This window comes from Oncorhynchus masou, chromosome 12, assembly GCF_036934945.1.
Source record: "Oncorhynchus masou masou isolate Uvic2021 chromosome 12, UVic_Omas_1.1, whole genome shotgun sequence".
In the NCBI taxonomy this organism is placed as follows: domain Eukaryota; kingdom Metazoa; phylum Chordata; class Actinopteri; order Salmoniformes; family Salmonidae; genus Oncorhynchus; species Oncorhynchus masou.
In genome coordinates, this window is record NC_088223.1 from 31859245 (window position 1) to 31884751 (window position 25507).

Genomic DNA, 25507 nt, shown 5'->3' on the forward strand with positions numbered 1-25507 from the left:
TTATTTTTCTTCTCATTTTGTCTGTCATAGTTGAAGTTCACCTATGATAAATTACAGGCCTCTCATCTTTTTAAGTGGGAGCACTTTGGTTGGCTGACTAAATACTTTTTTGCCCCAATGTACATGTATCACTGGCCACTTTAAACTATGCCACTTTTATGTTTACATACCCTACATTACTCATCTCATATGTATATACTGCACTCGATACCATCTACTGCATCTTGCCTATGCCGTTCTGTACCATCACTCATTCATATCTTTATGTACATCTTTATGTTCGTTATCCCTTTACACTTGTGTGTAAGGTAGTAGTTGTGGAATTGTTAGGTTAGATTACTCGTTGGTTATTACTGCATTGTTGGAACTAGAAGCACAAGCATTTCGCTACACTCGCATTAACATCTGCTAACAATGTGTGTATATGACAAATAAAACATTTGATTTGATTCGACAGTGTTTTGTGTGAGCTATTATAATAGTGCTTGAGGGTGAGGCTAAAGTAATTGGGGTGAAATACCAGACCAGAAAAACATCAAATCACGGGAAGGGACGCTGTGAAAGAAACCATAGAAAGCCAAAAGAAAGAGTGTTTTAAAAAAGGGGAAAAACAACCTTCCCTGAGAATTGATAGCATTGATGCAAGGTCTTTGCCTGGAGAAAACCAACACGCAATAATTCAGAATCACATCTGCAGAGAAGGAATCCTAGATGTGTTTCTTTCAACTTTACAAGCAGTGACAATGAGGATCACCCCAGACTCAGAAGCCAGCTCCTCCCAAGATTTTTTAGATCAGGAAGAGAAGTCACGCAGGTTCCTCAACAAGAGACGGAGAGGACGCGGAAGAGGCCAACACGGAAGGGGAGGAAGAAATCAAGACTATCAAACCACATGGAGCAGGACCAGAACAAGGCTGTGATGAACATTTCTGGAGAACCCCTTTCTGATGATTGCATAAGGGTATTGTCTAAAGGACTGTCCTTAGCCCCCACATATTCAACTAATGAATTTAATACAAAGATTGACCTATTTCGTTTCTACAGGAATCTGCAACTGAAGGCCTGGTACAAGCAAAATATCTCTCCAACTACAGATGCCAGTGTCTCAGGTCAGGCAGTTTCTGTTCCCTCAAAAACACCTTTTAAGCCCAAGTCCACTTTTTGTCCCATCGTCCAGAATGCCACACTCAATACATTTTCCACGAAAGTGAATTTTGATGTGGAGAATCTGTTTAAGGGTATAATTGACTCCAACCAAACACGACATAATCTTTCTAAGACAGAGAGGGATGCAGTTGAATCATTGTCGAAAAATGAACAGATTGTGGTTAAAAAAGCAGACGAAGGTGGTGCTACAGTAGTGTGGAGTAAAGACAAATATGTGACAGAAGCCTACTGTCAATTAGACAATGATGAATTCTACCACTCTCTTACCTTCAACCCTACAGAGGACCTAAAAACTGAATTGAAAGGGATCCCCACAGAAGGTAAGGAGAATGGCTACATTTCAGACAATGAGTTCAAATTTATTTTCAATGGCAGTCCACAAAAATCTTAAATCCCCCAGGTAGACAAGTCATTAGTGGTAATGAAAGTCTGACAGAACCCATCTCTAAGTACATTAATTACTTTACTTTATTAAGCCTTTTTGGACTTCACTCCCAGCCTTTTTGGACTTCACTCCCAGCCTTTTTGGACTTCACTCCCAGCCTATCTTCAAGATACCACAGATGTGTTGAACAAAATTAAGGGATTGAACAATATAGATACAGATTTTTAGTCCCCATGGATGTGGAGTCTCTATACACCACCATTGAGCATGAACAAGGTTTGGCAGCACCAGTTTCTTATTTATTTTTCAATTTATAGATAGCCAGGGGCACGCTCCAACATTCAGACATCATTTACAAACAAAGAATTTGTTTAGTGAGTAAGCCAGATCAGAGGCAGTAGGCAGTAGGGATGACCAGGGATGTTGTCTTGACAAGTGAGTGAATTAGACCATTTTCCTGTCCTGCTAAGCATTCAAAATGTAATGAGTACTTTTGGGTGTCAGGAAAAATGTATGGACTATGATGTACATAATTTTCCTTAGGAATGCAGTGAAGGAAAAGCAAAAATTTTAATAGTAAAGTAATCTACAGATACCCCAAGGCCACGTGTAACCACGACAGTCCAGGACCTCAACATCCGGCTTCTTCATCTGCAGATCGTCTGAGACCAGCCACCCGGACAGCTGATGAAACTGATGGTTTCCACAAATAAAGAAATTCTGCACAAACTGTCAGAAACCGTCTCAGGGAATCCCATCTCCGTGCATGTAGTCCTCATCAGGGTCTTGAACTGATTGCAGTTCGGTTTCGTAACCAACTTCAGGGGGCAAATGCTAACCTTCGATGGCCACTGGCATGCTGGAGATGTGTGCTCTTCACAGATTAATTCCGGTATCAACTGTACTGGGCAGATGGCAGACAGCGTGTAAAGCATTGTGTGCGTGAACGGTTTGCTGGTGTCAACATTGTGAATTGAGTATCCCATGGTGGCGGTGGGGTTATGGCATGGGCAGGCAAAAGCTACGGACAATGAACACAATTGCATTTTATCGATGGCAATTTCAATGCACGGAGATACCGTGACAAGATCCTGAGACCCATTGTCATTCCAATGAACAAGACTGTATAAAACAAAAAGTACAAATACTGAGCAATTTTTTTGTATGCTCCCCCAAATGGGAAATTATATTATTTTACAGTAATACAATTGCTCAGAGAAAGAGATTTTGTTTCACAAGTTTTTTTTTATTCTCAAAGATAGGTGTCAAAATTATTGGCACCCCTGTTTTCAATACTCTGGCACCTGCCCTTGCTAAGGAATACGGCTCTGAACCTTTTTCAAAAATGTTTTATGAAATTGGAGAACACATTTGGAGGGATCTTAGACCATTCCTCTAGGGAAGAGTTTCCCAAACTCGGTGAGCAAGTGTGTCCAAATTTTTGACTGGTACTGTATATCAAATTTAGGCTTAAGCCTGTCAGTGTGCACACACAGAGATTTTAAAACATGGGTTTATTACAACTAGATCAAATATATATATATTTTTTCAAGACACACTCTAGATATTGTTTTATTACTTTTCCTGTTGAAAAAAACAATATCCCAGGTATACTTACAGCAATGTACAAAAACTTAAGGGTAAAAAAAAACTTGTTTTGAGCTAATAGTGTTTTTTTTTTAGACAACTGCCAACTTCAAGAGTTGGTCTGGTGGGTCTACGGCCTTCACCCTTGCTTGGGAAATAATAGAGGAGCAATAGAGGACAAAAGAGGAAAGGTCCACTTTTTTATCCTAAATTATGTGTGAAGCCGCGAGTTGAGTACCAATGAAATTAGATTTCCTCCCTCTCACAAAGATTTGCATCATCATCCCCTTAATTTGAGGAAGATGACTAATTTAAATATTTTATTAATCAAATGTTTTTTTGTGTTAAACATAGTAGGGCCATATTACTAAATGCCTGTCGCATTAAACATTTAGTAATAACAGGATGCATTCAAAACTTCATGCACTGTAAAACGTTTGTAGCGTATGACTTAATACAATGATTTTTATCAGTAGGTGTGGGAGAAAATGTTCCTGTGTACACCAAATACGGCATTAGCAAGGTAACTTTCCTTAAATTTTGATTTAACCAAAAATGAAAACGTGGCACTGCTTATCCCATGGATTGATTTTTCAGCATTGTCTCAATGAAGAGTTATTGCTTGCTTGATAAATGCTGTAGTGCATTTTTGGGGGTAGCCTTATGCAGGGGGGTAGCGGTCCCTGGGACCTACACCTTAGCCATTATACCAATATTTCCTGTTTATCTGCACATACAGTGTTCTGAGCAGCCTATACTGTACCTTCTCTTAAGCACCTGTGATCTTAATCATGATGAATCATGTTTCCTTTGGTGGTGCTGCATAAATAAAAAGAGAGAGGAGAGTAACAGACATATGACCTTTGTGGAACTAAAGAGAGAGCCATGATTACTGTGATCTAAGCCATTATTTCAGGTGTGCAAAAGTTACCATAAACCCCAAAACTTTAATACATCTGTAGTTCATGGTCCTTTTCAGTCACTTTCAACCTTTTACTATTGAATGCCATGCCAAATGTCTGCATTGTATGTCTGTGAAACTTAGGTTCACTTGTAATTCACTTATTTTAGACATATTATTTTGACAGTAAGTTAAGCCCTATTCAGACAGGACTCGAGAACTTTGGTTATATAATTATTACACCAATAGGCCTATGTCCGTTTTTCCAGAAGGGTGTACGAGAAATCTAGCAAGAAGTACTCAGGCTTTCCTGAAATGAGCTAGCTTCACATTGCAGCTCATTCATGTTATGAAGGTAGATATTGATCGTGCGCTCACCGCGTCAGTGTTGCCAACTCCTCAGTAAGGAAAGTAGCTATTGGCTGTCCTAAAAGTCGCTAAATGACGTCCTCACCTAATTTGCATAATTTGCCATATGCATGTAATTGTGATAGATGCTGTCTGAGAGAGGAATAACATTGTGGGAGAGACAAAAGGTGAGTAAAAAACACCCTAAATATGTTTAGAACTACAAATGAGCAAGCTGCAGTGGCACACACAGTGAATAAGGTACCAGATATTTGAGGCCATACTCCTCCTTCAGCACTTTATGGACCCCATTGTTAATCTCCGTCATAAGAGGCATTGTCAGTCCCTATCCCCAGGAGTTTTTATTTTTTAAGTCAACACTTCTCGAGGAAAGCCACAACAGCACGGGCTATAGATTTGGCATCTCCTCCCTCCAACTCAACAAGCCCCAGAAATGTTGATACAATTGTCTACTTGGTGTCACTAAAGTACCTTATCACAACCCCCAGGTACTTAGAAACACTTACATCCGTGGACTCATCGAGGAGGAGGAGGCTGAAACGCTGGTCACCCACATCAGCGACCAACTTTTTCAGAAAGTATGGTGCTAGAACACCATTAATCATGTCTGTGCACTTTGTCCTGTGCATTTTGAAGTGGGTAGCAGCAGTGGAGTCTGAGAAAGCAGCTCTACATGCTTCTCTGATGTGATCACATACCAGCATGGAACAGTGTTCAGCGATAGCTAATGCCATGGTGGCCTCAGCCTTTTTTGCAGAGTAAATGTTTTAAAACATAAATGGCAGCTTGTTTTGGGTGGAACTGTTATAAGACTTTGCCTTTTGAGTATGTTTTGAGATCACAAGTTTGGCGTAGAAATCCGCCTTACAATATAGGCAGTATGCCAGTGGATCATCTCCAATAAACAGCTTCAACCAGCCTTTGAATTCAGGGTTTGATTCCCACTCCTTTCTGTATTTTTGAGTGTACAGTTTAGACTGAGACATGATGAGCTAGCCATCTAGATGTTTAGCTTATTTCACAGAGGCAGACACAGAGTGGACAAGGTGAGTAAGTGACTGAGGCTGTGTGAGTCAAATGCAGTGATTTATTTTTGTACAGTGATTTATTTTAGACAAAGAACATTTTACATTTACATTCCGCCCTGAATGTAAGCCAGGGCGAGATCAGCCAGCGGCTTCCCACATGTGAGATTCATTTGCAGTCTGGACACGGAGGGGTGAACATCTCCTGCTCTGACTGCAGCTGGGAGGGACTGCTGCGCTAGGACTGGGCCGCCTGTGAGTGCTTTGGGGCGGGGTGGGTCCCACGGCAGCACCCGCTGCTCTTTGAGAAGAGTAAGAACGATACGTGCTTTCACGTCAGTCTCCAATAGCACCAGAAAGTCGCTAGATTTGTCTCCAAGCTATTTTTTTAAATGTATCACTAGAGGGGTCTGACTAAGTCGCTAAGTTGGCAACACTGCACCGCTTACTCAAACCGGGCTTGTAACGGCACATTCATATCACACATACCTCGTCGAACGCCCAAATCTTCATTGTGAAAATGCTGAAACATCAATCCATCGGCGAGTCAGTGCTACGTGTTAATTTTGCCAAAAACGAAAGAAAAATAAACCTACAAATTCAGCTTGCTATGGTGTGAAATGGGCTTGGACATTCTTACGCATATAGTTTCTTCGGTGTACTTAGCAATGCACCAACCCTCCCACTCCTATCGATAAAATAGGTTTATTAAATTATACATTTTTCCTGTGTTTGAAGTTTCAATTGCATCCTGTGATAACTAAATGTGTCGTGTGATACACTACATGACCAAAAGTACCTGGGCATTAATATGGACTTGATGCCCCCTGAGCTGCTATAGCGATTAGGCCAAGCTTCGCAGTCTGCCCAATTCATCCCAAAGGTTTTTGAGGGGGTTGAAGTCAGGGCTCTGTGCAGGCCAGTCAAGTTATTCCACACCGATCGACAAATTATTTCTGTATGGACCTGGCTTTGTGCACAGTAATATCATCATACCGAAACAGGGAACGGCCTTCCCCAAACTGTCACCACAAAGTTGGAAGCACAGAATCATCTAGAATGTCAGTGTATGCCGTAGCATTAAGATTTCCCTTCACTGAAACAAAGGGGCCTTGCCAGAACCATAAAAAACAGCCCCAGACCATTATTGCTCCTCCACCAAACTTTTGTTGCCACTATGCATTCGGGCAGGTAGCGTTCTCCTGGCATCCATCAAACATAGATTCGTCCATTGGATTGCTAGATGGTGAAGCATGATTCATCACTCCAGAGAACGTGTCTCCACTGCTCCAGAGTCCAATGGCGGCGAGCTTTACACCACTCCAACCAACGCTTGGCATTGCGTATGCTGATCTTAGGCTTGTGTGCGGCTGCTCGGCCATGGAAAACGTATTTCATGAAGTTCCCGCCGAACAGTCCTTGTGCTGATGTTGCTACCAGAGGCAGTTTGGAACTCAGTAGTGGAGTGTTGCAACCGAGGACAGACTATTACGCGCTTCAGCACTCGTTTGGTCCTGTTCTGTGAGCTTGTGTGGCCTATCACTTCATGGCTGAGCCGTTGTTGGTCCTAGACATTTTTACTTCACAATAGCAGCCCTTACAGTTGACCGGGGCAGCTCAAGCAGGGCAGAAATTTGACAAACTGACTTTCTGGAAAGGTGGCATCCTATGACTATGCCACGTTGAAAGTCAGCTCATCTGTAAAAAACATTTTACTGCCAATGTTTGTCTATGGAGATTGCATGTCTGTGTGCTTGATCTTATACACCTGGCTGTCAGCAACAGATGTGGCTTTAATAGCCAAATCCACTCATTTGAAGGGGTGTCCACATACACTATATATATATATATATACACACAGAAGTGGTCGAGTCTCATTTCGTTAGTAGGCAAACAAGACTGTCCTCCCTTCTAGCTAACTCTGAGGATACTCATGATTAAAAACAATAAGCTACTTGTGTCCTATAAAATGTCTCCAACTTAATTTGTTTTGATCACTTTCCACATTTATTTTGGGATCCTCCCATGAATGTAGTTTGCCTAATGACTTGTGAGTGGTGAAGGACTGTCTCATTTCCATCCATGTTTACTCTCCTTGATTAACTTTGACCTTTTCCAAAAGATGCGAGAGAGGACACATGACATGAGGAATCTAATTGATAAAAGGGCCAGGGTGTGTGTCTGGAGGCCTTGGGGGTGAGATGATGTGAACGGTGAATCTTATTGGCCTTTTCTCATTGACACACACTTTGAATTCAATCCTAACTACCAACACCTGATGAGATGAGGCCCAAGCCCTACATAAAGACACGTGACTTACCACGAAGGGCTTAACGTACGTACCTTGGATATACGTATGCAACATACAATCACGTTATGCCTCAGGGTGAAGTGTTGAAGGGACCAGGGGTAGATTTGACTGATGTCCATCTGTTCTGCCCTCTTGTTATAACCAGCCATTGATTACCCTGATGGTTTGAGGTCATTAAGAAGCCAGACTCCTGCAATGTTGTGGTGATGCGTACCAATCACAAGCTGATCCTGCCTGTTTACGTGGAGCCGACTGAGGCCAGGCTTTCTTGGAAAACTGACAACGACATGCTCTTCTGATTTCTGCCTCGGTACAGCAAGGACAAAGCATTGAGGACTCCCACACACAAGGCACAAACTCGATATGAACCGAGTGGACACATACAAGTAGTGTTACCAAAACATGGACAAAGCACACAGACAAATACAGACATTCATACAAATTCACTTATCAATAACAATAAGGTTTGAACATAAATGTCAGCCACTCATTTAATAAAAATGTCTATACAGTATGAAGACACTACACATCAAGACATAAAAATGTGATTCATCATTTAATGAAGATGACTTTTCCTCCCAGGTAGGAGCTGTACATTACTGTTTGCTAGTGAGTGGTTGTGCATGCAACATGATGGAAATTATACTTTTTTTAAATGGGCTAATTATAAAGCAACTCAGACTGAATTGACCCATCCCTGACTTGTGCAATCTAAAATAGTCTACACAACAATCAGATTGCACTTTGAGAATTTAACTTCATATGAAAATCCAGAGAGTTTTGTATGGCAGTAAAAATCATGGTCTTTATTCAACAAAGAAAACGTCATTACAATGGAACAAGACAAAGTGGTTATACATCTCTGGTGAATTTCCAGTTAAAACATTGAGGTGAATTATTTTACGTGTTGTAGTTTAAATCCTACTTAAAGTATAGGTTTAAATCCCCCACCCATTTTCTATAATTGGCTTGGTACGGGCAAAGTGATAGCCATTGATTTGTGAACCCAACAACCTCACTATAAACTTCTCAAACTAAAGGCTGCATTAACAGGCAACCCAATTCTGATATCGTTTGACCAATAACCTCTGGAAAATATCTGATGTAATAGGTCAAAAGACCAATTCGCTTAAAAAAGTTCAGAATTGGAGAGTTGAGGCCGAATAATTAAGTGTCATACAAGTGCAGCACTTTTTTGATTGTGGCTATGGTTTCAGTAGGAGAAAACACATACATTGGGCAAAATATCAAACAAATTGTGCATATCCCCAAGGAATAGGAAAAACACAAAAACAACTAACTTGATTGCATGATACCGCTTGGACATCATCAAATTCAGACCACCCAATGTGGTTTTTGTCCCAGACTATATTGGTGTAAAGTAGGCAAAGGGTGGGATAAAAGGGATATACTGTATATAAGGACGGAAAGAAGCCTAGTTCCATTTTGGACCCTATCCACTATATACTTTTTTGGTGTTTACTAATCAAAGGATTGCAAATGCCAAAGCAACGTAGTTACCACTTCAGCACTTTCAGATGTGTGAACTTTGAGGGTTTAGTCATTAAAGGAAGGTGATACAGAAGAAAACAGAACCAGTCCATGGAATACAACGGCAGGACTGAAGTCAGAAGTGAATAATCCTATGTAGTAAATGGCTAGAAAAATCATGTGCCCGTTTCCCCATTTTCTATGGTTGATCTTGAATGGATAGAAACCAAAATGGGATATTCTATGGGTGAGTGGACAGACAGTGTTCTCGTTAACTTGGCAAGGAATCCTTAAAGGCAGTCATGCTAGCCACATTCAAGCAAGGAGAAGATGGCATAGTAGACCACATTAATAGGGACACTCGGTCATACTTAAGACCATTCCAATGGATAAAGGCAAGCCCTTCCACAATGTGTCACATTGATGAACTCTGTAACAAGAACAATCAAAGCTGTTGAGAATAAAGGTGTCATAGTAAATAGTGGTTTTGGCATGCTTCAGCATCACAAGGGTAAATCCCCAACAACAGCAGAGTGAGGAGAAAGGAGAGACAGAAAGAGAGAAGTCGGAGGGGGGGGGGGTTCTCAGAAGCTGTTGAGGTCCTGCAGGGTCTGGTCCAGGGTGGCATGGATCTTGAGGTTCTCCTCCTTGGCATTGGCCAGTCTCTCTGGAGAGGGAGAGATTAATCATTTATTATTCGTCTTGGTAACACGCCAAGAATCCCTAGGTACCACTAATGGAGCTCTCTGATTTAAGGGCTACAGAACACTGCAATAATCAGCCATTGTCAGTTTATGACAACTGACTATGACCCCAATAATTACTTAAACCTGTTTTCTAACCGTCGCGACGGTTTCCCATTGCGATTATGATTTTGCCCAATATGAATGAGGGTTTGGGTAATGTTACCCTCTAAAAATATAACTCAACATTTCTAAAATGAGCAATCCTCAGTGGTAGGGTTGCAAAGGGAAGGTATTACTGGAAACTTTTGAAGTTTACCAGTAAATTACCAGAATGTTGGTAACTTTCCCATTGTTATTTTATCAGACGATAACTAGGTGGTCTTTGAGTACTTCAGATGATCCTGTAACTAATCTCTGGGTCTCTTATTTTATGTGATAAGGCCACACAATCTAAAAAATATTACTTTATAGTTGGAACAGTTGCAGAGTTATTTCTTCATTAATTTAGCTATTTTCTCTTGAACCTTGTGGTCTATTCACTAGAAACTTGTATATACAAAGGTATACACACACTTTAAAAGTATAATTTACTAAAAAGTTACCATAGGCAGTCATGCTAGCCACATTCAAGCAACCTGTTAATACCCGTTACCTGTTAATTACCAAACTGGAGTCTAGTAACTTTGGTAAATGACCAGTAACTTTGCAACCCTATTCAGCGGCTTAACTTGTATTCATGACCCAGGCAAATATACAAAGGCTGCATTTACAGAGAGTCCAGTTCTTTCACTAGGTCTTTTGACCAATCACATCAGATATTTACACATCAAATATGTTTGAGCTTATGATTGGTCATAAGACCAATTAATGATAATAAATATATATAATTGGGCTGCCTGAGTAAAAGCAGTATAAATATCCAAAACCCAGCATTTAGTGGGTCCCCAGGATACACATTGAGCAACACTGCTATAAAAAAAGTGTAGAGTGTAAAACAATCAAGTGGATGTAAGGAAAAATAGTGGAGCATAGTAAACAGAATGAATAAAAATATGCAGAGTACAGAAAAGGTCACATTACCTGAGCATGGAGTAGAGGGAAGATGAAGAAAAAAATTGCCGCAAAAGGGCAGACTTACTAGGTCAACCACTAGGGCAGTGTTTCCCCAAACTCGGTCCTGTGGACCATGAGGTGTTGTTCTTTTGCCCTAGCACTACAGAGCTGAGAAATATGGAAAGGCCACTTGATTTCAACATCTGAACATAGTGGACAAGCTAGCACGTTGTTCAAACAGTTGGAGGTAGAAGGGTGTGTTCACAATGCAACTGTTCTACCTTGTTAGCTAGCAAATAGATCCAAGATAGCTAAACTTGACAAGGAGCTAGCACGTGGGCTTGTGCTTGAGAGATGGAGCCGCGTTACATTTTCTGTAATACCTGCGACAAGGAGTTAGTTGTCATCATTAGTGAATGTGCATTATGAACAAAACGGGAATTTTCATAGGACTGACGAGAAAGCCAGAGAGTTATTGCCAAAAAGCAGGTTAAACTACACTGCTCAAAAATATAAAGGGAACACTAAAATAACACATCCTAGATCTGTATGAATGAAATATTCTTAAATATTTTTCTTTACATAGTTGAATGTGCTGACAAAATCACAAAAATCTACAAGCTGATCCAACTTTGATGTAATGTCCTTAAAACAAGTCAAATGAGGCTCAGTAGTGTGTGTGGCCTCCACGTGCCTGTATGACCTCCCTACAACACCGGGCATGCTCCTGATGAGGTGGCGGATGGTCTCCTGAGGGATCTCCTCCCAGACCTGGACTAAAGCATACGCCAAGTCCTGGACAGTGTGGTGCAACATGGCGTTGGTGGATGGAGCGAGACATGATGTTCCAGATGTGCTCAATTGGATTCAGGTCTGGGGAACGGGCGGGCCAGTCCATAGCGTCAATGCCTTCCTCTTGCAGGAACTCCTGACACACTCCAGCCACATGAGGTCTAGCATTGTCTTGCATTAGGAGGAACCCAGGGCCAACTGACCCACCGCCAAACCGGTCCTGTTGGAGGATGTTGCAGGCAGCAGAACGTTCTCCACGGCGTCTCCAGACTGTCACATGTGCTCAGTGTGACCCTGCTTTCATCTGTGAAGAGCACAGGGCGCCAGTGGCGAATTTGCCAACCCCCACCTGTGGACGTCGGGCCCTCATACCACCCTCATGGAGTCTGTTTCTGACCGTTTGAGCAGACAAATGCAGATTTGTGGCCTGCTGGAGGTCATTTCACAGGGCTCTGGCAGTGCTCCTCGTGCTCCTCCTTGCACAAAGGCAGAGGTAGCGGTCCTGCTGCTGGGTTGTTGCCCTCCTACGGCCTCCTCCACGTCTCCTGATGTACTGGTCTGTCTCCTGGTAGCGCCTCCATGCTCTGGACAATACGCTGACAGACACAGCAAACCTTCTTGCCACAGCTCGCATTGATGTCCCATCCTGGATGAGCTGCACTACCTGAGCCACTTGTGTGGGTTGTAGACTCCGTCTCATGCTACCACTAGAGTGAAAGCACCGCCAGCATTCAAGTGACCAAAACATCAGCCAGGAAGCACAGGAACTGAGAAGTGGTCTGTGGTCACCACCTGCAGAACCACTCCTTTATTGGGTGTCTTGCTAATTGCCTATAATTACCACCTGTTGTCTATTCCATTTGCACAACAGCATGTGAAATGTATTGTCAGTGTTGCTTCCTAAGTGGACAGTTTGATTTCACAGAAGTGTGATTGACTTGGAGTTACATTGTGTTGTTTAAGTGTTCCCTTTATTATTTTGAGCAGTGTATTTTGATAAAATAATTAAATGAATGGGTCTTATGGTTGTGGAAGGCTGATATTTAGCCTAGGTATAATCTAAAGCCCTGAATTCATTAGATCATTGCTAACGGTTTCAAATGCATTCGTTTTTACCTTTAAAATTGTACAAAGCTTAATTACAGAAAACATATTTAAAAATCCAGATATAGCTTACAAGTTAATATGCCATAATCGCCCAGCCCAAAGGAATACTTTGAGTGACCACTCGTTGGAAGCCCACTAAAGCACAGTGTAGGAAGTGTAAAATGCATCTGGAAAAAGGGATGTGTACACTGAGGAAGGGATTACCTGAGCAACATGGACACTATAGGACCACGTTCAGCAAAAGGCCGCTAAACACTTCAGGCAAACGCAGCGACCGAGCATATGTACATACTTTTATGGCAGCACAAATTCTGGGAGTGACTGTATACGACACTGTCGCTCTGTTTGAGTAGGGTGTGTTGGGCCTTTAATGCAATTGTGAAACATTGCAGAAAGAAATCTAATAAATAGAGCTGACCCCTATTCTGCATGTCAGAGGCACGTCTGTTCTACGTAAAGTTTCAATCTGAACATGCCACAATTTGGCCCAGTTGACCGCGGCCTAGGATAGAGTCACTGGGATAAGTTGTCATGTTTTTCCTCGTGCAAGAAAGATATTCCCCTGAATATTCAACCACTGCATCCTTAAGTTGAAGTGAATTTACTACAAATAATATTTTTTAACCACCATAATCAGGAATGTGGTCATAATAAAATCTGAATCAAGTTTTTCTAATCTAATTGAAATCTCTATAATCGGAGTGGCTGCGGGTCTGGATTTTCTGGAAACCTGATTTTCTTTAGGCTAAAGATGTCTGCACATTTATTTTTATGTAGCTGCTGCACACTCCACTGCCCCCTCCTTGATCTGCGATGAACACCCTCGAAGTATTTAGGCTACACCTTTGTTGTACAAAGGACATGGTCGATACGTTCCAACTATTGCATTCCATACCTCTGTAAGCTATTAAGCACAAGTGCAATTTCATGTGATTCTTTTCAGGAGGGGTTGTTTCAGAGGAGCGACACCATGAAGAGGATGTGAACAGGACGTGAACGCAGTCATTTTACCTGCCACACCAGAGATGTAAACAGATGCGGGCGTGGAAGCAGAATCAGAAGCACACCGTCTCGTCTGCCAGGAATCTATTGACTTTGGGTTCAATACGAGTAGCCTATACGGACAGCCATATTTCTCATGCCATCAAAAATAAAAAAGTTCAGTAAAATTCTACCATCATCTGCAGTCAATTAGCATTGTTCATTAAATCACGAATTGAACGGTAGTTGGCTAGCTGTCTGTACTTTGCAGGGCAGAACGCATATCCATTGACAACTTTGTCCTATCAAATCAGAATATCGGGGAAGGGTCTATTCGACATTATCCGCTGCCTCAAAAGTTAATACAACTAACACTATCTGCAACTGCCTTTCTGTTCATCAGCTGCTTTGAATGTGTCAAAAGTTTATAAAACCCATTGATACTATAGATTACAACCTACCTCCAAATTATGAACGAGGTAGACTACAGTTCCATTTAAATGTGTGTTTTTCCCCATACAGGTAGGTCTACTGCTATAGTTGATGTAGCCTACTACTATTGGTCATGTTTCTGACATTATCATACTATGAAACTAAGTGAATGGTATAAATATTTTGACACTTATTGTAAAAAGGAAACATCACCGCTTAGCCGCAAAGTGGTAGGCCACACAAACTCACAGAACAGGCACACAGAGTGCTGAAGCGTGTCAATTGTCTGTCCTCAGTTACAACACTCACTAAAGAGTTCCAAACTGCTTTCTGGAAGCAAAATCAGCACAAGAACTGTTCGTCATGAGCTTCATTAAATGGGTTTCCTCGGCAGAGCAACTGCACACAAGCCTAAGATCACCATGCGCAATGCCAAGCCTCGGCTGGAGTGGTATAAAGCTCGCCACCATTGGACTCTGGAGTAGCAGAAACACATTCTCTGGAGTGAGGAATCACTTCACTATCAGGCAGGCCGACGGACAAATCTGGGTTTGGCGGATGCCAGGAGAATGTTACCGGACTGAATCCATAGAGCCAACTAAAGTTTGTCGGAGGAAGAATAATTGTGTGGGGCTGTTTTTCATGGATCGGGCTAGGTCCCTCAGGTCCAGTCAAGGGAAGTCTTAACGCTACAGCATACAATGACATTCTATACTGTGCTTCCAAATTTGTGACAAAAGTTTGGGGAAGGCCCTTTCCTGTTTCAGCATGACAATGGGGGCTGAGTGTTGTGAAATCTGAGAATGTATTGTAATGTTTTTAAAATTGTATAAACTGCCTTAATTTCGCTGTACCCAATTAAGAGTAGCTGCTGCTCTGACAGTAGCTAATGGGAATCCATAATAAATACAAATATGTCTCCGTGCAGAAAGCGAGGTCCATACAGCAACGGTTTGTTGAAATCGGTGTGGAAGAACTTGACTGGCCTGCACAGAGCCCTGACCTCAACCCCATTGGGATGAATTGGAACGCCAACTGCAAGCCAGGACTAAATCAGTGCTCGATCTAAATCTATCCATCTTACCTGACCAGTTTATAAATTGCGTGACATCATAGAATTCTGCAAACCCACTCCACCAAGATAGCCGGGAGCAAGTACAAGACTTGAAACTACAGGAGATCAGATGCAGCACAGAACGAGCCCAAACCCAAGTTAGGCTGTCACGGACAGTAGATGGGGTGGATCTTCATATTGAAATTTGAATGAGTTTAATTTTTCAAGTATGTTCATATTTCATGTAAGCTGCACTTCTATTCAGTTTTTGTTGTACTGCTCGTGCACCATTGTGGCTCATCTAGTTGTATGTGTAAACAAACCCTATCAATTATGTGACATCTTGTTTGAATGAACTTGTTGCAGCAGCTCTCGATAAGAGTAAATTGGCAAAAATACCACTGTCACATGTTTAATGAAACCTTGTGCTTTGCCCTGTTCCATTCTTATTTCTATCCTAAACCCCACTGTGGAGGCACCATCACTACTGCCAATCCCTCTGCTCATTAAAATGTACAATTTCTACCATGACTATTTGTGGAAAAACAGTGAACATGGTAAGAGCAACAGAAACCATTGTGTTTGTGATGTCACTTTGAAGCTACCCTAGCGCCCCTCCCCCCCAAAAAAACAACAAAAAACATTGTTAGAGACAGCAGACAGGTTTTTCCTCCTCCCTTTGTTCAACATTTATATAGAATCACATGTAGAGAACAGGGTGAAACATGGGACAAGGCAACAGAGAAATACAAAGAGTGCAGGCTTGAGCACAGTGCATAGTGACCCAAAGAAACAAATAGTTGCCCGAGAGAGAGAGTGGGGCAAAGGACTAAGAGTGAAAAGAAAAGCACAAAGGGGGCAGATTTAACAACCACGTAAGGAATGAGTGAAGATGGACAGGAAGGAAGGGGGAGAGAGAACCACGCCACCGAAATGGATGTTCATCAGGAGGACTGAGACGAAATTCTTGAAACCACAACAGGGGAGTGAGGAAGTGAGCTTCCCGACATTTATCTGAAAACAGAGGGGTTGAGAGACCGTGACTACAGATTCTGAGAATCATTACATTGTGATGATTAGTAGCCATTGGGTGTCACCGACTCTTTTCTTGTGGACATTTAGTGCAATTGATATTGTAAGCATTCAGTAATTTAGCTATTACTTCAAACCACCTTTTAAATGTCACACCACTCATATCACACTTAGATATTTTTTCCAATCACAAAAACCCATTAGTATAAATAGTGTTGGTTGGCAGATTTTGTTGCATGACTCAAGCTTTGCTTTTGCATGATGTAGTTTGTCACATATGCCAACTCCTTAGAAAAGTGAACATTACATGGCTATTAGGTGATGTGTTATAGAGAGTCAGGTGTTTTTCCTGGCCCCCTGACTTCAGTGCAGTGGAATATTAGATTCTCAGTCAAACCCCACAGGCCCTGCATGCCAACCACACACACGGTCAGCCCGTATTTACATGGATGTCATGTCATTGAGGGCATGGTCCAACTCCTCACTAATGGCCTTGTACTTGAGTTTCTGTGCATATAGCTCATCTGTTCAGAGAGGCCAAAGAGTGAAGGGAAAAAGAGAAAGAGTGGAGAACAGGAGGGAAAAAAACAGGAGAGTGAGGGAAGCTGCCAAAGGGAAAGTAATATATGCTAAAATAGACTGATTAAGCCAGAACAGGACCCCTCCTGTATGTCCCAATGCACCGTCAAGGCAAAGCGTCTGGATCCTACCTTCCAGATCATCGATGGTCTTTTCCAGCTTGGCCACAGACCTCTCAGCAAACTCAGCACGAGTCTCAGCCTAAGAAAATAAGTCAAAACAAAGCATTCAATCAAGAAACTACTAAAACCTTGATGACCTAGACTAAATAGGTTAACTTGTAGACTACAAAAGGAATTAAAACCAAACTAACCTGACTTTGTGAATAAAGAAATATTGGGACAAATTCACGTTCGTCCCATATACCTAGCACGCAATGATTCCATCAAGCATGTGAGTCTACAAACTTGTTGAAAGCATTTGCCATTTGTTTTTTGCATTTTAGATTATTTTGTGGTAAATGTAGTGTGTAATTTGAGTGTGTCACACTCATGATTACAGATAGTCCTGAATAAAATTGTGAATGATGATGAGTGAAGGTTGAACGCACAAATATCATAATCCCAATCCCATTGTAATGGTGAGAGGTTAGCATAACAGGGAAGGTTAGCATTTTGGCGGGGATGATATTTTTGTCGGTCACGGTCCCAATACTTGGAGCTCACTGTATGTGATCCTATACAAATGTAAGCAAGGTTTGAAATGATCATGTTTTAGTCAAATATTACATCTGTTGGGGATTCTTGCTCAACTTGCAAAGTACTAATTATTTGTAATTATGTTCTGGCCCCCTTACCGTCAGCTCATTTTTCTTATAAAATAATAAATAGCCTCACGTCTGAATCTACTTGATGATCCCTGCTCTACAGGTTATCCACTTACCTCTTTGAGCTTGTCAGTCAGGATCTTGATCTCTTCCTCATACTTGTCCTCCTTCTGGGAGTACTGTAGTAGAAGAAAGGACTGTCAGTTCAATGCAGAGCACCCAAACACCAAAACATTAAATAACTGACATGAACTCAATCTCATGTAAAAGACCAGTTTGTTGATGCTGCAATAGAAGGATTCCTAAAAACATGCCATTATAATGAATGCCAAATTAGTTCAACAAATAGGGCAATCCCAGTGAAGTCAATAGTGCATGTATGACTTGGCTCCTTCAGAGGTTAAATTAATCCATCTGTCTACAGCTCTAGAGATACCAGAATTCTTGCTGAGATTGCAATTCTGGGTGGGGCCTTGAATACGGTTGGAACGCAGTGTCTCAATTACCCAATCATGACTGATTGGCTGGGGGAAAAAAAAACATCTGATGAGTATCGAGGTGTAAAACGTTCAGGATGTTGAAAATAGAAATGTACCAAACAAAATAACTGTAGATAGGAATTATTCAAATGACTACTTCTAAACATTATGCCCCATAGGAAAGGCCATTGGTTTCCCAGGTCTAAATCAGTCACTGGTGAAACACGAGAACACTACTGTCCATAAAAAGGTGGAAGTAGAATACCACTTATCTAACCATTATTTCACTGAAGAAAGTTTACTTGTAGGTATGTTTACTATGCATCTGCTCGGAGCAGATCTGGACATGCATTTGCAGGAATACAGAGGCAACAATTATAAACCTAGGTTGTGGTCATTAGGTCACGCATTGGAAACCGTCAAATGTTTCTGCAACAGAAAATGAGTCCTGTTAGTCTCTCCTGTTTGGTGCCTATTGAACATAGCTCTGGAAGTGTTCATCTGTATTCCACTGCAGGGTCATTGGAGGAAAACAATTACAAAGTGGGTGCAAAGGAACGATTCATTAAAAGTAACGTTCTCTGTGTTATATTAGACCAAACCCTTAACTTAGTATGGGGGTGTTTGTCCATGCAGGCCTTCGGTCCAATCAGAAATATGGAGATTAAATTCTCAATTAATCATGCAAGTGTGACCTTTCTAGGAATTATAAACATAGGCTGTAAAGGGCATTGATGACAAGAATGGATGTCTGGGAGAGGTAGGAGGTATTCAAGACTGGAATGGGGGTAAATGCCAAAGGGAAATTAACTACACTGACCAAGTAACCCAAGGTTAACTGCCTGAGGCATCTGGATATGAACTACACACACAGGCAATGTTGTTCAAGGCAGAGTCAATACAGAACCTCTGGTGTAGGGTGAATACAGCAGCTGCACTCAAATACACATGCTGCACACAGATACAGGTACTCTGTGTACGTACACACACACACACAGCACCCCTCCCCCTCCCCACCATCACGTGCAAAGAAAAATTGTCAACGCACAATACTTACTAAATCGCTACCTCAGAGATGTAAACAGTCAGACAAAAACATGCCCACAGGTACATGCTAGATTAATCTGAGGTTTACACAAACAGGTAAAATACCAACACACGGACACGCTACCTTCTCTGCCTGGGCCTCCAGGGACTTAAGGTTATTGGTGACGTTTTTCAGCTCCTCCTCCAGTTCAGCACATTTACTGGATTTGAGGAGAGGTCGCCATTGAGTTTGTTTCAAGAGAATCAGAAGACAAGGAAAGATGGCAACGAGGGCGGAGCAGTGAAAAGAAGGAAAGAGTAGCAGTGTGAAAACATTGGCAATACAGTTTAAGATAATTGATGGTGAGAGATGACAAATGGTCTCAGGAGGAGTTGATAATTAGGAAACATGAAGAATGAGTGCCTTATGTCAGAGAAAAGACATGAGGCTAACCACACAACCCAGCGGTCACAGACCCTTGACACTACCATATCTCCATATTAAAGTGTGCCTACCTCACAACAGGAAATCAGTTTAAGCAACATCCTCAACGAAAGACAAGCTATACGAGTATTGTTCACTGTCGTTAGAATGGCATGTTTTATGCTGGAGATGTCCTTAAGGGCATTAAAAAAGTGAGTTGTGCATGCTCAAGTTCTCATGGGTCAATTCTGTGTTATTTTCAGTAGGGCACACCATAGCAAAATGTTTTGCAACAGAAAACTAAAGCAAGCATTTCTTATTGGATGAGTTGACATAGAAACTGGGCGAAGCTATCCTACTAAACACAACCGGAACTCCAATCGATTTTAAAGCAGTAGGATGCCACTTCCTTAACATGCACACTGGATTTCATGCAAACACAAGTTGAGAAAAGAGTAGGGAAGAGAAAGGGAGGCAAGCGCAAGTCAAGGAGAGACAAGGCAGATACTGAAAATATATGGAAAGAGAAGGAGAGGTTGGAGTCTGCAGGTCCGGGAGTCATCCAAAGAGGACCACCCGTTTGTCCTGAGGCCATGATTCTGATTACTTCCTTCTCATCCTCCACACACACACACTCACAGAGAGAGACTTTCTATGTGCACCTTTTGAGATCTTTTAACAATAAATATGTCCTACATCCATAAATCTCGAGCCTGATGTTAGACCAATGGTAGATTACACAAAAGCAGTCAGTTGAGCATGAACACGCTCATACATGCATTTCTCTTACACACCATGAAGTGTAGGCACACTCACCACACACAGTGGGGTGTCTAATCAAAAAACACACGATTTTCACAAATGGGTAAAAAAAAAGAAAGTTATATAATCCTCTTAAAAAAAAAAAACACCAAATGGCCCAAACCTCATGTTTATGGCCAGAATTAGGGTGACCAAATCAATGGAGGCCAGGTTTTTTTTTTAAAGTGGTAAAAATAAATAAGGAAAACAGCATTGCGTCAGCTAGGCTGGATTCTGTGCATGAATTAAAGCTACTGGTTGCCTGACAGGCTCACTTTCCCCCTTAAAAACGAATCTTTCTTCTAAAATCTGCAGGACATAAAACAGTAGAGGTAAGATGGATATAGATAAGACATGACATGTATACGCTTTTTATATTAATTCCTAATTCCTGTCATTTTCAAAAACAAGCGTCTCTGAAATGTCAACGAAGCACTGAGCTTTATTTTCAAAGCCTTTTACATTTAATTCAGCTCGTGTCATGCTAGTTTTGCAACCCGCGGAAACTGATGACAACCAAAATGTAGAATCCTAAAATGTTGAGAAACCTGCACGTTATGTCAACAGAGCTCTGTACTGATTCTCAGTTGCATTAGGTTACAAAATCTGACTTATTGGATATAATGTCAATGATCTGTTAGAAATACCCCACTGAATGATTCAGAACATGAACAATCATATTTGTCTTTGTAAGTTAAATTTTATCGCCAAAGCATGTTTTCAGACACAGTGGACAGACACCCTATTCACACACACCCCTCCTTTTAAGTACACATGAGAAAGTTGGTGGTCCCATTTTAACATGACTTCAATATTCCAAGGTAAGAGGTTTTAGGTTGTAGTTAACATAGTATTTATAGGACTATTTCTCTCTATACCATTCGTATTTCATATACCTTTGACTATCACATTGGTTACACCAGCCATTAGGCTGATAGGCTTGAAGTCATAAACAGCGCTGTGCTTGCGAAGAGTTGCTGGCGAAACGCACGAAAGTGCTGTTTAAATGAATGAGCAGCAGCAGGCCCGTAATCAGACTGCTCTATCAAATCAGACTTAATTATAACACAGAAATACGAGCCTTTGGTCATTAATATGATCAAATCCGAAAACTATAATTTCGAAAACAAAACGTTTATTATTTCAGTGAAATACGGAACTGGTCGGTATTTTATCTAACGGGTGGCATCTTTAAGTCTAAATATTCTTGTTACATTGCATAACCTTCAATGTATGTCATACTTCCGTAAAATTCTGGCAAATTAGTTCGCAATGAGCCAGGCAGCCCAAACTGTTGCAAATACCCTGACTCTTCGTGCAATGAACGCAAGAGAAATTACAATTTCACCTGGTTAATATTGCCTGCTAAAATGCATTAGTAGTTATAACTAGTGATTATGATTGATTGTTTTTTATAAAGACAAGTTAAATGCTAGCTAGCAATTTACCTTGGCATCTACTGCATTTGCGTAACAGGCAGGCTCCTCGTGGAGTGCAATGGTTAGAGCGTTGGACTAGTTAACTGTGCGGTTGCAAGATTGGAACCCCTGATTTGACAAGGTAATAATCTGTCGTTCTGCCCCCTAACTGACAAGGTAATAATTGTCGTTCTGCCCCTGAACAAGGCAGTTCACCCACAGTTCCTAGGCAGTCTCATTGAAAATAAGAATGTGTTCTTAACTGACTTGCCTAGTTAAATAAAAAAAGGTATAAAAAATATTTTTTAAATACATTTTTTTTTTTTTATCGGAAATCGGCATCCAAAAATACCGATTTCCGATTGTTATGAAAACTTGAAATCCATTCCGATTAATCGGTCGACCTCTAGTATCAATACACCCAGTCACTACAAATATACAGGTGTCCTTCCTGACTAAGTTCCTGGAGAGGAAGGAAACCGCTCAGTGACCTCACCATGAGGCCAATGGTGACTTTAAAATGAGTTAAAAATATTCCTAAACCTGCATCCTGGCACTAAAATGGACTGCAAAAAAAGTAAAGAAATGTACTTTACGTCCTGAATACAAAGCGTTGTTTGGGAAAGAAACCACATTTCAAATTTTCAAGCATGGTGGTGGCTGCAACATGTTATGGGTATGATTGTCATCGGCAAGGACTAGGGAGTGTTTTTTTAGGATAAAAATAAAATCGGAATAGAGCTAAGCACAGCCAAAATCCTAGAAGAAAGAAAACCTGGTTATGTCTGCCTTCCAAAAGTCCCTGGGAGAGAAATTCACCTTTGAGCAGGACAACCTAAATCAAAAGGCAAACATACACTGGAGTTGCTTACCAAGACAGTGCATGTTCCTGAGTGGCCTAGTTACAGGTATGACCAAAATCTGCTTGAAAATCTATGGCAAGGCTTCAAAATGTTTCTCGCAATGAACAACAACCAACTTTACGGAGTTTAAAGAATTTATAATAATGTGCAAATATTGTACAATCCAAGAGTGCAAATACTCCGTAATCGCTACCAAAGGTGATTCTAACATGTATTGACTCAGGGGTGTGAATACTTATGTAAATTAATTGTATTTCATTTTTAAAGCACATGTTCACTTTGCATTATGGGGTAGTGTGTGTAAGAAAAAAAAGTTTAATCATTTTGGAATTGAGACAAAGAAAACCAAATTTGGAATAAATTGAGGGGTATGAATTCACTCCACAGACAAACACACAATACCTGGTCTTCAGAGGCCTGCAGGGACTTCAGCGATTGGTCAAAACCCCTCAGCTCCTCCTCCAGGGCCCTGGCTTTGCTGTTAGTGCAGGGAGGGGGCGGAGTCACACATGCGGTGCAGGGGCGTATGGAGGGTGGGTCATGCGTTGAATTTAGGTCGGACCCCCAGAAACATGCAAAGACGGACAGATGGGGGAGGAGGGCATTTATTAATTAGGATGCAGAACCATTGTTATGCAAACACACACGTTTATTCTTATGGCCATGGGAACAGTGAGGATTGGGCCAGTTTGGGATGATACCGGAAGTGGGACTGCTATAATGCAGAGCCATATAAAACACTTTTAAAAACTTGCTGTGCTTGATTTTGTTGGTCCAATACTATGGAACAGTCACAAAAGTGCAAACTCCAAGCAGTATTTGTATTTAAAAATAGCGTCAAGCAGCCATAGCGGGGCTCAAACTACAGCCCCACAATGTCACCATCAGAAAAAATTGGACAGATAGGCACCATAGGATTTGCCACTTCTGTACTCCTTACCACACTTGCCAAATATCAGAACTCAACTGATCACAAAATTCTTTGGATGATCTATTTTTTTAAACATTTGTATTAAATGTGGTCTTCTCCAGAACCGCTCAGCACCAAACTTGGTATATAGCATCAATGGATACATATTTAAAACGCTAGGTTTTCCAAGGCTCTCGCTCAAACAATATGGCCGCTATAAGCCAATGAGCTTGTTTTTCCCTGTCCAACAATGCAACCATGCGGCCAAAGAACCATACTCTACAGGTTAGCTAGACTCATCCCTGAGTGTGCCAAATTTCCTCAGGTCAATTGGAATCAAGGTAGTCCGATCAAGAGGAATAAATTAGTGTCGTTATAGCGCCTCCGCGTGGTCGATTTAAACGTGTTCACATTGAGTCGACTGTGTTTGGAACATGTATATCAAGTTGTTACAATATGAATAATGTGTCTGATTTATATGCATTTATGTGCCAGGTCAAGACCACTTGAATGTTCATTGGTCAGTAGCAGCCATGTTTGAGATGATAGAAGGGTATGAACTTTGAAAGTTTTCATCTTCAATCACTTGTTATAGCGTGACCAACTGGCACAGCACTGCATGAGAGGATGTGGCCTAGATTTGCTGCTTGAACCCCTAATACATGGCTGGCCTGGTATAGTGATGTAGACCAGGAATTGTTCAAATATATTCCAAATGAGACATCAAGATGTATGTTTGCATTCTGCATCGTGTAGTTCTGTAGTTGTGTGACCAGAGTATGTTTAATACAGAGCTACAATGCTGTACATGTCAAATTGATGCAATATTGTGTGTGTAATAGATCTCTACATTAATTTGGAGGAAAACATCAGTATAACTAAATTATTTGACAAAATCCTATTCGGCTGTGTGGAATAAGTGATGTGACGTACCACTAGTGTAGTTCTGTGTATGCGTGTGTGTGTGTGTGTGTGTGTGTAACTATTGTGCAGTTCAATCACGTGGCCACTCACGCCTCAGCAAGCTCTGCCCTCTCCTCCGTGCGCTCGTGATCCCCCTCGATGATCAGCAGCTTACGAGCCACCTGTAGACGCACACACACACACAATTATTTACTGCCAGTTGCACAAGATGGCAGATGGAAACAATTACTCGCAAGATGTGCGCAGATGGTGAACAGGTGAAGTGTGAGTAAAGATGCCCACTGTGGATATAAATTGGGTACATCTAGGGAAAAACTGTACTCGTGAGCTTACAGCCTCACGTGAGAAGAAAAGTATGCGATGACCTCATCCACTGGTGTCTCGATGTTACCTCATTGTGTCCGTGTGTGCGCGCATATGAGGTAGTACTAAAGCATTGTGTGCGTGTGTGTGAGAGAGATATCCTCACCTCCTCATACTTGCGGTCAGCCTCCTCAGCAATGTGCTTGGCCTCTTTCAGCTGGATCTCCTGTAGCTCCATCTTCTCTTCATCCTTCAGGGCCCTGTTCTCAATCACCTTCATGCCCCTGGAACAAATGCGCACATGTTAGATGTAATGTATCATCTAGGAATTAATTTGGTATTGAAACTGTTACATTTTTCGTATCCTGTGGTAATAAGCCAATACTCAATATTAGACTTTGGATATTTGTCAAACTAAACACATAGTTAATATTGCACACTGTCAGCAGCATGTGACACTACATTTCACACACTCTGGGAGGCACAATGGAGGGAGAAACTCAAAGGGTGCATCAGAGAAAGACATCCAATCAATTAACAGAAGATAGCGAGACCAAACACAAATCGTCAAAGATAGTGGTAACTAACCCAAGAAGTATCAACCGGCATCGTTTCCAATTGGAGCAAATGAAGCACATTGG

At 41.4% G+C, this 25507-nt stretch overlaps 1 protein-coding gene across 8 annotated transcripts in view; it reads right to left on the reverse strand.

Moving 5' to 3' along the window:
• Positions 1-8523: 8523 nt before the first annotated feature.
• LOC135549853 (tropomyosin alpha-3 chain) overlaps positions 8524-25507 on the reverse strand; it is a 34420-nt gene continuing 17436 nt past the window's right edge. For 2 of the 8 annotated variants that reach the window (XM_064980198.1, XM_064980201.1), the window contains 7 exons: positions 25033-25150; positions 24654-24724; positions 19369-19444; positions 17835-17897; positions 17084-17153; positions 16819-16897; positions 16001-16355 (listed from right to left, as the gene is read on the reverse strand). In XM_064980198.1, coding sequence (XP_064836270.1) covers positions 16352-16355; positions 16819-16897; positions 17084-17153; positions 17835-17897; positions 19369-19444; positions 24654-24724; positions 25033-25150 — 481 coding nt within the window. In that variant the 3' untranslated portion in view covers positions 16001-16351. Of the gene's footprint in view, positions 9904-16000; positions 16356-16818; positions 16898-17083; positions 17154-17834; positions 17898-19368; positions 19445-23131; positions 23208-24653; positions 24725-25032; positions 25151-25507 lie in introns of those variants that run through there. The other 6 variants (XM_064980195.1, XM_064980199.1, XM_064980197.1 and 3 more) reach the window with 3 other exon arrangements.